The 14,696-nt window shown below is 41.9% G+C and overlaps 1 protein-coding gene across 1 annotated transcript in view; it reads left to right on the top strand.

The window, feature by feature from the left end:
• Window positions 1-7,914: 7,914 nt before the first annotated feature.
• LOC124776093 (dehydrogenase/reductase SDR family member 11-like) overlaps window positions 7,915-14,696 on the top strand; it is a 56,707-nt gene continuing 49,925 nt past the window's right edge. The window contains exon 1 of the mRNA XM_047250935.1: window positions 7,915-8,052. Coding sequence (XP_047106891.1) covers window positions 7,915-8,052 — 138 coding nt within the window. The remainder of the gene's footprint in view (window positions 8,053-14,696) is intronic.

The raw sequence follows: 14,696 nt of genomic DNA, 5'->3' as shown, positions 1-14,696 counted from the left end.
TACAGTCAGTCGTCTGATAATCTCTGAACTCCCTCCCAGCAATACACTTCCAGTATTGCTGCGTTGATAAAGAGGTGATCAGCAACAGAATCCCAAGCTACCAAAAGTTCCACATTTCCTTCTCTCTTTTATGACGTACTGTTCTGCAAGCCGCCATCGTTCGGCAGCGCGTGTCACTGAGCTTTGTGCATTAGTTCCAGGACGTTCGTCTGCCAGCTTAAACTTCATGGGATTTCTTCCGACAAATCCCTCAACTTGGCTCTATGTCAGTTCTATTGGGTTCAGAAAGCAGTGGTACGATGGCAAGTGTAAAAATGCAGCATTTGTACAGTGTGCACGATGCGGTGAAAATTATTGTTTTCCATGTTTCTACGATGCTTATCACTCTGGCTCGCAAGAAACCACATCTGTATTACAAAACAATGTGCATATTCAAATAGTATTTGATTCTTCATTTTTCTCAACAGAAATAAGATTATGTAATGTTTTCTTAAGTTCAGCAATCTTTTACAGTCTTTTATAAAATATCGATACTTACGAATTTATATTCGAGATGAAAACCAGAGCTTTGCGATATATAATTAGATACTAGAAGACGTGCATTTTTCTTGAAAAACGACGGTTAAGTAAGAGTTCATTAACATATATTTGATGAATTTTATATTTAAATGCTTTAATTATTCAAGTCGAAAAAAAGATTGTAGACCACTACGAGAATAGAATTCTCGACTCAGACCATACATAATTATACCAGTCTACAAAGCTAGCGATTACGTTACGCATATAACTTGAATGCAACCTCATATTTATTACATTGTGTTTCTTGAAAAACGTCAGAGCTGATTTTTCTCTGTAAGAAACAATTTGTTTCTCACCATTAACGGTATAAGGCGGGCATGTTTCACTACATAGTAGCAAGCAGTATCATCCATTTACGTAGTACATCTTAACAACGAGACGCGCAGACAACAAGTAGCGTTTACAGAGACTATGACCATACACGATTTTTTAAATAAAAAATATGTAGCTAAAGTGTGACTAAGAAAAACGTTGATGGTTGTTAATACATCAGACTGTCTTAAAATTTCGTTTACAAAGACATAGTAGTAAGATATCTACACTGAAGAGCCAAAGAAACTGGCATCCCTGCCGCAACACGGCGTGGCATGGACTCCACTAATGTCTGAAGTAGTGCAGGAGGTAACTGACACCAAGAATCCTGTAGGGATGTCTACAAATCCGTAAGAGCACCAGGGGGTGCACAGCTCGTTGCAAGGCATCCCAGATATGCTCAATAATGTTCATGTCTGGGAAATTTAGTGGCCAACGGGAGTGTTTAAAGCAGAAGAATGTCCCTGGAGCCACTCTGTAATATTTCTGGACATGTGGAGTGCCGCATTGTCGTGCTGGAATTGCCCAAGTCAGTCGGAATGCGCAATGGACATGACTGAATGGAGGTGATCCGACAGGATGATTACGTACGTGTCACCTGTCAGAGTCGTATCAGTGGTCTCATATCACTCCAACTGCACGCGCCCCATAGCACTGCGGAGCCTCCGCCAGCTTCAACAGTCCACTGTTAACATGCAGTCGTCGTTGGTCCCGTCCTTGCAGGATCTTTTTCAGGCCACAGCGATGTCGGAGATTTGATGTTTTATCGGGTTGCTGATATTCACGGTAAACTCGTGAAATGGTTATATCGGAAAATCCCAACATCATAGCTATCTCGGAGATGCTGTATCCCATCGCTCGTGCGCCGACTGAACACCACATTAACACTCACTTAAATCTTGATAACCTGGAATTGCATCAGTAGTAACCGATCTAACAACTGCACCAGACACTTGTTGTCTTTGACTTAAGCGTCAAAGAAACTGTTATAGACATGCGTATTCAAATGTAGAGATATGCAAACAGGTAGAACGCGGCGCTGCGGTCGGCATCGCCTATATAAGACAACAAGTCTCTGGAGCAGTTGTTATATCGGTTACTGCTGCTACAATGGCAGGTTATCAAGATTTAAGTGAGCCTGAACGTGGGGCTATAGTCGGCACACGATGTATTGGACACAGCGTCTCCGAGGTAGCGACGCAGTAGGAATTTTCCCGTTGGAACATTTCACGAGTGTACCCTGAATATCAGGAATCCGGTAAAACATCAAATCTCCGTCATCACTGTGGCCGAAAAAAGATCCTGCAAGAACGGGGCCAACGACGACTGAAGAGAATCGATCAAAGCGACAGAAGTTCAACGCTTCCGCTAATTGCTGCAGATATCAATGCTGGGTCATCAAAAAGTGTCGTTGTGCGAACCATTCAATGAAACATCATAGGTATGGGCTTTCGGAACCGAAGGCCCATTCGTGTACCCTTGATGACTACACGACACAAAGCTTTACGCCTCGCCTGGGCCCGTCAACACTGACATTGGACTGTTGATGACGAAACATGTTGTCTGGTCTGTCAAGTCTCGTTTTAAATTGTATTGAGTGGATGGACGTGTTCGGGTATGGAGACAGCCTCATGAATCCATGATCACCGCATGTTAGCTGGGGACCGATCAAGTTGGTGGAGGCTCTGTAATGGTGTGGGGCGCGTGCAGTTGGAGTGATATGGACCCCTGAGATGTCTAGATACGACTCTGACAGGTTACACGTACCTAAGCGTCCTGTCTGAACACTTGCATCCAGTCATGTTAATTGTGCTTTCCGACGGACTTGGGCAACTACAGCGGGCAATGCGACACCCCACACCTCCAGAATTGCTGCAGACTGGCGCCAGGAAGATTCTTCTGAGTTTAAACACTTCCGCTGGCCACCAAACTCTCCAGACATGAACTTTATAGAGCTTATCTGGGATGCCTTGCAACGTGCTGTTCAGAAGAGATCTGCACCCCCTCGTACTCTAACCGATTTATGGACAGCCCTGAGGGATTCATCGTGTCAGTTCCCCCCAGCACTACTTCAGACATTAGTCGATTCCAAACCACGTCGTGTTGCGGCACTTCTGCGTGCTCGCGGGAGCCTTACATGATATTAGACAAGTGTACTAATTTCTTTGGCTCTTCATTGTATATAGACACTGCCGACCGCAGCGCAGTATCTGCCCATTTACCTATCACTGTATTTGAATACGGATGCCTATACCAGTTTCTTTGGTGCTTCGGTGTAATACATAATTAGGACCTACTTCCAAGAGCGGAACACCACCATGTACGAAAGTAATGGCTTCCAGCCAATCATCGCTTTTGGGGTTGTTTACATCAGGTTTATTCTTATGATGAACGAAATGTAGTTCCAGTACGTATGGCAGCCTAACGGTCTTCTTATTTCTCTCGAAAAATCCCGTAACTCGGCTCCAGATCAGTTCTGTTGTGTTCATACTGTAATGGTACAGCGACAAATATAAAAGTGCAGCATTTGTATAGTGTGCTCGATGCTCTGAAAACGATTGTTTTTATGTTTCTACGACACTTATCACTCTGGTTCCTGTGAGACTACATGTGTGGTATAAAACGTTGGACCTAGTCCATATTAGAGTATTTGGTTTGTCATAATTGTCCTAAAAATTAAATTTTATGTTTTCTTAGTTTAAGCAACCTTTATTAACAGTATTTCAAAAAATGTCGATGATTAAGAACTTATATTTGAAATGAAAACAGGAATTTCGCGTGCAATACGTAATTAGATACAAGATAACATGCATTATTCATCTCCCAGTACTTACTGCAACCTATATCCTTCTGAATCTGCTTATTGTATTCATCTCTTGGTCTCCCTCTACGATTTTTACCCTCCACGCTGCCCTCCAATGCTACATTTGTGATCCCTTGATGCCTCAGAAGATGTCCTACCATCCTGTACCTTCTTCTTGTCAAGTTGTGCCACAAACTCCTCTTCTCCTCGATTCTATTCGATACCTCCTCCTTAGTTATGTGATCTACCCATCGAATCTTCAGCATTCTCCTGTAGCACCACATTTCAAAAGCTTCTATTCTCTTCTTGTCCAAACTATTTATCGTCCATGTTTCACTTCCATACATGGCTACACTCCATAGAAATACTTCCAGAAACGACTTCCTGACGCTTAAATCTATACTCGATGTTAACAAATTTCTCTTCTTCAGAAACGCTTTCCTTGCCATTGCCAGTCTACATTTTATATCTTCTCTACATCGACCATCATCAGATATTTTGCTCCCCAAATAGCAAAACTCCTTTACTACTTTAAGTGTCTCATTTCCTAATCTAATTCCCTCAGCGTCACCCGACTTAATTCGACTACATTCCATTATCCTCGTTTTGCTTTTGTTGATGTTCATCTTATAACCTCCTTTCAGGACACTCTCCAGTCCGTTCAACTGCTCTTCCAAGTCCTTTGCTGCCTCTGACAGAATTACAATATCATCGGCGAACCTCAAAGTTTTTATTTCTTCTCCATGGATTTTAATACCTACTCTGAATTTTTCTTTTGTATCCTTTACTGCTTGCTCAATATACAGATTGAATAACATCGGGGAGAGGCTACAACCCTGTCTCACTCCCTTCCCAACCACTGCTTCCCTTTGATGCCCCTCGACTTTTATAGCTGCCATCTGGTTTCTGTACAAATTGTAAATAGCCTTTCGCTCCCTGTATTTTACCCCTGCCACCTCTAGAATTTGAAAGAGAGTATTCCAGTCAACATTGTCAAAAGCTTTCTCTAAGTCTACAAATGCTAGAAACATAGGTTTGCCTTTCTTTAATCTTTCTTCTAAGATAAGTCATAAGGTCAGTATTGCCTCCCGTGTTCCAACATTTCTACGGAATCCAAACTGATCTTCCCCAAGGTCGGCTTCTACCATTTTTTCCATTCGTCTGTAAAGAATTCGTCGTAGTATTTTGCAGCTGTGACTTATTACACTGATAGTTCGGTAATTTTCACATCTGTCAACACCTGCTTTCTTTGGGATTGGAATTATTATATTCTTCTTGAAGTCTGAGGGTATTTCGCCTGTCTCATACATCTTGCTCACCAGATGGTAGAGTTTTGTCAGGACTAGCTAGCCCAAGGCCGTCAGTAGTTCTAATGGAATGTTGTCTACTATCGGGCCCTTGTTTCGACTCAGGTCTTTCAGTGCTCTGTCAAACTCTTCACGCAGTATCGTATCTCCCATTTCATCTTCATCTACATCCTCTTCCATTTCCATAATGTTGTCCTCAAGTACATCGCCCTTGTATAGTCCCTCTATATACTGCTTCCACCTTTCTGCTTTCCCTTCTTTGCTTAGAACTGGGTTTCCATCTGAGCTCTTGATATTCATACAAGTGGCTCTCTTTTCTCCAAAGGTCTCTTTAATTTGCCTGTAGGCGGTATCTATCTTACCCCTAGTGAGATAAGCCTCTACATCCTTACATTTGTCCTCTAGCCATCCCTGCTTAGCCATTTTGCACTACCTGTCGATCTCTTTTTTGAGACGTTTGTATTCCTTTTTTGCCTACTTCATTTACTGCATTTTTATACTTTCTCCTTTCATCAATTAAATTCAATATTTCTTCTGTTACCCAAGGATTTCTGTTAGCCCTCGTCTTTTTACCTACTTGATCCTCTGCTGCCTTCACTACTTCATCCCTCAGAGCTACCCATTCTTCTAGTTTATGAAAAACACCAAGAACACTCTATTTCTCGGCACTTTCTAACCGTGTTCCACACGCGTGTTTCACTACAGAGTAGGAAGTAGCCTCAGCCGTTTTCATACCGCGTATTAACTGTGCGACAATCAGGCCACAACAGTACAGAGACTGGGACTATACACAGTTTTTGAAATAAAAATTACATAGCTAAACCGTGATTAAGAAAAACATTGATGGCTATCAATACATTAAATACCTTAGTTTCATTTCACGTAACTTAGTAACAAGATATCTAATGTATTAATGTCTTACTTATGTATAAGTAGGACGTATTCACAAGAGCGCAACAACAGCTGTGTAAGTGTGCTGGCGCTTGTGACCAATCATCGAGTTCTTGTTTGTTTACATTAGGTTTATTCTTGTGATGAACAGAGTACATAATAGACGGTAGGGGCCATGCGCAGACGGGCTGCGAACTGTGACGTCACCATAAACCCTTGCCATGCCTCACTAACTTGGAGCTTATGGGCATACGGCGTACATGTTTATAATTCGTAGACAGGTATGAAAATAATCGAGATTTTTCCAGGTGTTAGTGTATTGTTGCCGTTATTAAGCTTTATATTTGCCACACTGTCTTTTCTATGGTCGGTTAAAGACTAGTGTAAAGCCTCCGAACTAAGTCTTTTTCAAAAAAAGTCTTAAAAAACTTTGAGTTTCGGAACACTACGGCTTAAACCAATAAAAACTGTTGGAACGCTAAATTGCAGGAGTCTTCTTTTTTAAAAGTGACTGCACTAGGAAGAAAAAAATTCAGTATGTCTCTGGCAAAAGGTAAGGCTTCATAAGATAGACAATTTAAACTCGCAGCGTTTGTTATGTCTCCAGATGACCACAAAGTACATCGTCGTTTCATAAGCCATTGTGGCTGACAGTCAGAAAAAAAATCACGTTTTGGACAAGTTTTAATTTAATCTATCTCAGCGCTACATCCAGATAGCGACGACCCTGTAGATCTGGAATTTTTTGCCTCAGGTCTTTTATTTCTGATGCCGCAATATCAAATTGTTGGCCTAAGAACACATTATCGCGTTTATGGCAGTGTTTGCTTTCACAGTTGATGTTTTGTCTGGTGGCAATTTCGTCATTAGTTGGTAACATACTTGCCTCTAAAATATCTTAGACTTCTTTAAGGTAGCTTCGTTTTTAAGCCTGAATATTTCTCTGGTTATTAGTCCTCGTTATCCCTACAGTGTATTCCAGCATCCGTATTCCAGGCTCTCCCCACAATGACCAACCGCTCTCTTTCTCATTGTTTTTAATCACATTTATGCTTCATTAAAGTTGTTGCTTACATAATGTAACTACGGTTCATTTTTGTGTTTCTTATTTTTACTATTTGTGATTAGAATAGGACATATTCGGAATGCTTTTATTGGATAGAGCCCAGTAAAACTTGAATTTGTTCCTAGACTTTGCGAGTATTGAAGGAAAAGAAAATGAAAGGAAAGCTCAAAATCAATCATCTCTTAAGTTTTGAGGAAAGCGATTCGAGGACGAGTGAGGAAGAAACAACAAATGCTGACGACCATTCTACCATTCTGAAACTGAAGTTGAGGGCAGTGATGTAGAGGGCGAATGTGAAACAAGAGCTGAAGATTTTTATGTTGGAAGGAGGCTTTGATTTGATGATATAAGAACCCAGCAGAAAAGATGGAAGCTTGATAATCATCGTGCCATAAGGTATATAAAAATCTTTTTGTCTGTTTCAGTATATCATAAAAATTTTTATACAATTATGTACACAAAATATTCTGTTTCGAACATAACATGGATAAAATATGTTGTATGGTATATATAATCTAATATAAGACCAATAACTGAAGCAAAACTAAGTGTTTTGCTTTGTGTAACGGGCGACTGCTCACGTGACTGACAAGGAAAGATTAAGATTGTGCTGTGATTAATATCGTCTTTGCAGTCTCTAAGGCAAATCTGTCTCTTTTCCATACCTTACACAGGCTGATCATCGCTAAAAATACTGGGTATTTCTGTTACACTTGTTTATGAAGGCAATAACATACCAGCCTTTACGTACAGTGTTGATCATCGGAAGCTCTATTTGCTGCTCTAATACACTGTTTCCCTCACATGATAGCTTCTATCTCTATCACATGACACCAGAGTAAATTTTGCTGATAACGTGTCGTGTACATGTACACATATAGAAGACAGTGTGGCTAGAATATCTCCGTCAGTTGTGCCTGAGATCCTGACTAGCTGACCACTCTGTCCACAGAGCCATGAGTATCGACAAATACAAGGGACGTGTCGCATTGGTTACTGGCGCCAGTGCGGGCATCGGCGCTGCCATAGTGCAGGCGCTGCTGAAAGAAGGACTCACCGTCGTGGGAATGGCCAGGAGGGTTGACAAGATCAAGGTACACATACACGCACTCTGTGTCCTAACTTGTATTCCTAGATACAGTCTTACAATGAGACCGTATGGCTGCCAGTTTTTCTTATTTTATTTTATTTTTTATTTTGTGGAGTGGCGAGTATTGCGTGTCTCGCCTTGCGATGAGTTTGGCAGCACATTCAAATCTTGCATGCATGTGTTCCCTGACTCAGCAGTGGTAGGATGAGAGTAGTAGTGCTGTGTATATGTTTGCTGCTGTTACTTGTTTTATTGTCTATTTCTTGTGTGATCTGAGTCTGGTCTGAATGCTTACTATTACAGAGAGAGAGTTTTTAGAGAGCTTGTGAGGCGGCAAATTGGATTCCATTTTTCTGCTTCGAGGTGTCCACATCGTGACACTGTGCGTGATTTAATTCGCAAATTCCCGACAACAGGTTCAGTTCATGGTGCACCACGAACTGGTAGGCCCACAATTTTAACAGAACGAAAGCTTCAGAGATTTATACCACATAAATTAACAAACGACGGAGCTGATCCTCCTTGGTAGACAAAATGTGTTAGAACACTGTTGCAGTAACAACGAAACAAACATGCCGAATTTAAACAGACGCAAAATCCACAAGATTGGTGATCTTTTACAGAAGTTCGAAATTTAGCGCGGACTTCAATGCGAGATGCCTTTAAAAGTTTCCACAACGAAACTTTGTCTCGAAATCTGGCAGAAAATCCAAAGAGGTTCTGGTCGTATGTGAAGTATGTTAGCGGCAAGAAACAATCAATACCTTCTCTGTACGGTAGCAATGGAGATACTATCGAAGACAGTGCTGCCAAGGCAGAGTTACTAAACACACCCTTCCAAAATGCCTTCACAAAAGAAGATGAAGTAAATATTCCAGAATTCGAATCGAGAACAGTTTCCGACATGAGTAACGTAGAAGTAAATATCCTCGGAGTAGTGAAGCAACTTAAATGACTTAATAAAAGCAAGTCTTCTCGTCCAGACTGTATACCAATTAGGTTGCTTTCGAAGTATGCTGATGCATTAGTTCCATACTTAGCAGTCATATACAACCGTTCGCTCGACGAAAGATCCGTACCCAAAGACTGGAAGGTTGCACAGGTCACACCAATATTCAAGAAAGGTAGTAGGAGTAATCGACTAAATTACAGGCCCATATCGTTAACTTCGATATGCAGCAGGATTTTAGAAATGGTTCAAATGGCTCTGAGCACTAGGGGACTTAACTGCTGAGGTCATCAGTCCCCTAGAACTTAGAACTACTTAAACCTAACTAACCTAAGGACATCACACACATCCATGCCCGAGGAAGGATTCGAACCTGCGACCGTAGCGGTCACACGGTTCTAGGCTGTAGCGCCTAGAAACGCTCGGCCACCCCGGCCGGCAGTATTTTAGAACATATATTGTGTTCGAACATAATGAATTACCTCGAATAAAACCGTCTATTGTCACACAGTCAACATGGGTTTAGAAAACATCGTTCTTGTGAAACACAACTAGCTCTTTATTCACGTGAAGTGCTGAGTGCTATTGACAAGGGATGTCAAATGGATTCCGTATTTCTGGATTTCCGGAAGCCTTTTGACACTGTACCAAATAAGCGGCTCGTAGTGAAATTGCGTGCTTAAGGAATATCGCCTCAGTTATGTGACTGGATTTGTAATTTTCTGTCAGAGAGGTCACAGTTCGTAGTAATTGACGGAAAGTCATCAAGTAAAACAGAAGTGATTTCTGGCGTTCCCCAGGGTAGTGTTAAAGGCCCTTTGCTGTTCCTTATTTATATAAACGATTTGGGAGACAATCTGAGCAGCCGTCTTCGGTTGTTTGCGGGTTACGCTGTAGTTTATCGACTAATAAAGTCATCAGATGGTCAAAACAAACTGCAAAAAGATTTAGAAGAAATATCGGAATGGTGCGAAAAGTGGCAGTTGACCTTAAATAAAGAAAAGTGTGAGGTCACTCACATGAGTGCTAAAAGGAAGTCGTTAAACTTCAGTTACACAATAAATCAGTCTAATCTAAAAGCCGTAAATTCAACTAAATACCTAGGTATTACAATCACGAGCAACTTAAATTGGAAGGAACACATAGAAAGTCTTGTGGGGAAGGCAAACCAAAGACTACGTTTTATTGGCAGGACACAAAAAATGTAACAGACCTACTAAGGAGACTGCTACGCTACGCTTGTCCGTCCTCTTTTAGAATACTGCTGCGCGTTGTGGGATCCTTACCAGATAGGACTGACGGAGTACATCGAAAAAGTTCAAAGAAAGGGACCAGCTTTTGTATTATCGTTGAATATGGGAGGGAGTGTCACAGAATGATACAGGATTCGGGATGGACATCATTAAAAGAAACGCGTTTTTCGTTCTCACGAAATTTCAAACACCAACTATCTCCGAATGCGAAAATATTTTTTTGATACCGTATTACATAGGGAAGAACGATCACCAAGATAAAATAAGGGAAATCAGAGCTACGGAAAAATATAGATGTTCATTCTTTCAACGCGCTATACAAGATTGGAATAATAGAGAATTGTCAAGGTGCTTCGATGAACCCTCTGCCAGGCACTTAAATGTGATTTGCAGAGTATCGATGTAGATGTAGATGTTCACGACATTACGGACATCATGCTGCGGAGTCCAACAAATAAATGAAGTGATTATCGCAAGGTAGCTACAAGCACAAAAAGCCGTAACCTAAGAACTGTGGATGTATCCGTATAAAATTACTGCAGTGCTCTAATTATGTTGTATGGACCATGTGAAACTAATAACATATTGTCAATGGTTTCAGATATTTGTTAACTGTCATGGAGTTGGTGTTTTAGATCGAACATTTTTCACTGTTGAGGATTAGTTTCACATATCTTGTTTCATTAATTCCCAAAATTCCGGAATTTTCTTATTAGAACGTGCAGATTCCTTAAGTGAAACACTATTGCATGGAGAGAAAATCGGAGTGTGGTTTGCCATAATGCGAGCGCGAATTATAGGGTCTATCCTTTTCGATACTACCATCACTTTTGATATTTATTCTTCCCAGATAATTTATCCATTGATCGCTCTGCTGAATGAAAATGAGGTCAGTGATTCATTATTCCAACAAGGCATCGCTACTGCCCAGCAACATGCTCGCAAAGGCGCGTTGTACTGAATACACTGTGGTGTGAGGTTGCTATGACGTCTGCAGTCGCTTTAGGGTGAACGCTTCCTGTTTTCCAAGCAGCCGACTTTTGAAACAGCCATCTGGACTGTTCTCAGGAGTTACGTTGTTGTTCCAGAGGGGTCCAGTCTTCCTGAGAAACACATTTAAGAGAGTGCAAGAACGAGTTGCATTGACATTAAATAAAAGTGTTCTCCATTGCAGAACGACAGGCCTATTGGAGGCGATGGGAGCATGCCTAGTCTGTGGGTGGTCACCCCCTGACCAGGCAGGCGCTGTGTGGGGGTTGTGTCGATGTATTTCAGACGAACAGTTTGCACTTGGGGCGCCCATCCTTTCATCTTTTGTTGTTTAGTTGACTATACACACTATTGTGTTGGCATACGACCAGCTAGTGCAATGAGGCGTTCGGAGGAGCAGCTGGCCTTTTGAAAAGGTCTGTGTGTCCCTTCTCCCCCCGCCCCCCCCCCCCTTGTAGGAGGAAGGCTGGATGGGGGGAGGGGAGGCATGATTGGAGGTAAGAGGGTCTCGATTTTCGGCAGTTTGTAAACGTCTATCGATGAGAACACACACCCAGCCACCACCCCCTCTGCAGCCTTTTGGGACGACGATTTTCCCCAGCACATGTGTTGCCTTATGAGCCATTCATTAGGAGTGCTGGTTTTTTCACGACAGTTTTGAAGTGTAATTACAACTGTGATGCATTTTTACCGGCAGTTGTGGCAGCGTGTATTGGCTTCGGCTACCTGGGTTGCAGGGTGGCTTTTGAGCAAGCATATGTAGCGAACTATGACATCAAACAACGATAGATATTGTGCTTAGCTGCATGCTTACAAGTAATACACTTGTTAAACTCTTCTCTGTCCAACACCAGCATCTCGACAGTTGAACCTACTTTCCACCAAAATGAACAAAGATGGTACCTTACACCCCTGCCATTTTCCTTCCAGCTTGTAGGTGAAGGGTTGAGTTTGGGTGTTATTGCGAAATTTTTTCACAGCAGAATAATACCTGTTGTGTGACATCGTCAGTTTTTAGCGAGTGTGCGATTTTTGGCCGTCCTTGTCCCGTGCTATGCATATAGTTGAGTAATTACGCCCGATCTTTATGATTAATTATGTAATTAGGACCTATCTTTACTTCAGTTAGTGATAATTTCAGATGTTAGCAAAAATTTCCAAAAAAATATCGTACATCTTTATTTTTAGTCTAGAATACTGTGGAGTACTTTTCAAAAGAAAATTCTTACCAGTCGTTACGAAAAAAAGTAAAACCTAACTTTACAAGACACTTTCAAGAAATACTTTTTCTCACATTTTCTCATAAAACGAACTATAACACCGCAGCTGCATCTTGAGATTATCTTTATTGTCTCACACGACTAGTTTCGGCGGCACATTACCACCATCCTCAGGCCCACCACTGCCAAAAGAGTAACAGAATTCATTGGCGCATTTATTGTGGAATCGTTGTTACTAGTACAAGTGGGCTAGCTTTCCTCTCTACTCGACACCGTGTTGTCTCCAGTGCAACAAATCCGAAACTGGTTTTCTCATGTAGTTCATCAGCAGGAGTCTCTCGGCCATGCAATAAGATGGACATCGTTTTTTTGTTAGTTGTCTGAGGAAAAATCAAGGAACAGTAATATGTTTTCGGTAAAAAATTTAGGAACACTCTAAAAGATTAAAGATATGTCTAGTAAATATTTTATTGTGAAAACGTTATACTATTCATAGATAAAAATAAAATAGCCCATGTAACTAAAATCGTCGTCGCTGAGGAATCTGCGTTCTCTTTGATCTTGTAGAAAACCTCCAGTGTTAAAATTGTTATGAAAACTACAAAAGTAATTTTGGTAACATCTGAAACATAAATTAAAACTGTGTGCCGGACCGAGACTCGAACTCGGGACCTTGGTAGAGCACTTTCCCGCGAAAGGCAAAGGTCCCGAGTTCGAGTCTCGGTCCGGCACACAGTTTTAGTCCGCCAGGATTATCATATCAGCGCAGACTCCGCTGTAGAGTGAAAATTTCATTCAATCTGAAACACACGTACTGTATCGAACGTGAATTATTTTCGAAAGTCTCCATATGTGGCGGCGCACGAATATTTAATAGCCGCCTCGACGTTTCTAGTTCCAACGGCACGCCTTCATAGGACCGAGAATATTCCCCAAACGCCGGAGAGATTGTGTATATGGATCCGTATTACACTGAGGTGATAAAAGTCGTTGGATAGCATATGCTCATATGCAGATCATGGTAGTATCGTGTAGGCTAGATAAAGTATGAAAGGGCGGAGCATTGGCCGATCTGGCATTTTTACTCACGTGATTCGTGTGAGAAGGTTTCCAATGTTACTACGGGCGCACGACGGCAATTAACTTTCTTTGAGCGTGGAATGGTAGTTGGAGCTAGACACATGGGACACTCCATTTCGGAAATCGTTAGGGAATTCAATTTTCCGAGATCCACTGCGTCAACGAGAAAACCAAATTTCTTGCATTAGCTCCCACTACAGGCAACACAGTGGCCGACGGTCTTCACTTAACGACCGAGAGCAGTGACGTTTGCGCTATAGATGTCAGTGCTAACAGACAAGTAACACTGCGATAATCAATGTGGGCCGTACATCGAACGAATCCGTGAGGACACAGGGGCGAAATTTGGCGTTAATGGGCTGTGGCAGCAGACAAGGACAAGAGTGTCTTTGCTAACTGCACGACATGGTCTGCAGCGGGGCTCTTGACCATATCGATTGTACCCTACACTGCTTATCAGATGAGTCTACATTTCAGTTGTTAAGATCTCATGGTAGGGTTGAGTGTGGCGTAGACCTACTGAAGCCATGGACCCAAGATGTCAACAAGGATCTGTTGGTGATGGCTCCATAATGGAATGGATGGGGTCGAAAGGTCCAATTCAGCAGATAATTGACTAGAAATGGTTATATTTGCCTACTTGGAGACGATTTCCAGCTATCCACAGACTTCATGTTCCCATGTCAACGCGCTATCTCACCGGACCACAAGTGTCTGTGATTGGTTTGAAGAACATTCTGAACAATTCGAACGAATGATTTGGCCACCGACAGCGCCCGACATGAATCATGCTGTGTTGGCAGAAGAGCCAACACCGTGTTGCTAGAGGAGGCCGAAATGCACGCGTTTAATTACACGCAGACTGGCGTGAGGTCTAGAACAGTTAAATGTAATTAATATAGCCAACAAGGTACGTTGTTGCTGGAATACTTAACTTTAATCCATAATTGGTGTACATCGCTCTTGACGGTACATGCTTCACATAATAAATATCAATTGAATACGGCGCCTTGCTAGGTCGTAGCAAATGACGTAGCTGAAGGCTATGCTAACTATCGTCTCGGCAAATGAGAGCGTAATTTGTCAGTGAACCATTGCTATGAACGTCGGCTGTACAACTGGGGCGAGTGCTAGGAAGTCTCTCTAGACCTGCCGT

This window comes from Schistocerca piceifrons, chromosome 2, assembly GCF_021461385.2.
Source record: "Schistocerca piceifrons isolate TAMUIC-IGC-003096 chromosome 2, iqSchPice1.1, whole genome shotgun sequence".
NCBI classification, from domain to species: domain Eukaryota; kingdom Metazoa; phylum Arthropoda; class Insecta; order Orthoptera; family Acrididae; genus Schistocerca; species Schistocerca piceifrons.
Note: the sequence above shows the minus strand (reverse complement) of the source record. Positions and strands in the feature narration are given on the sequence as shown.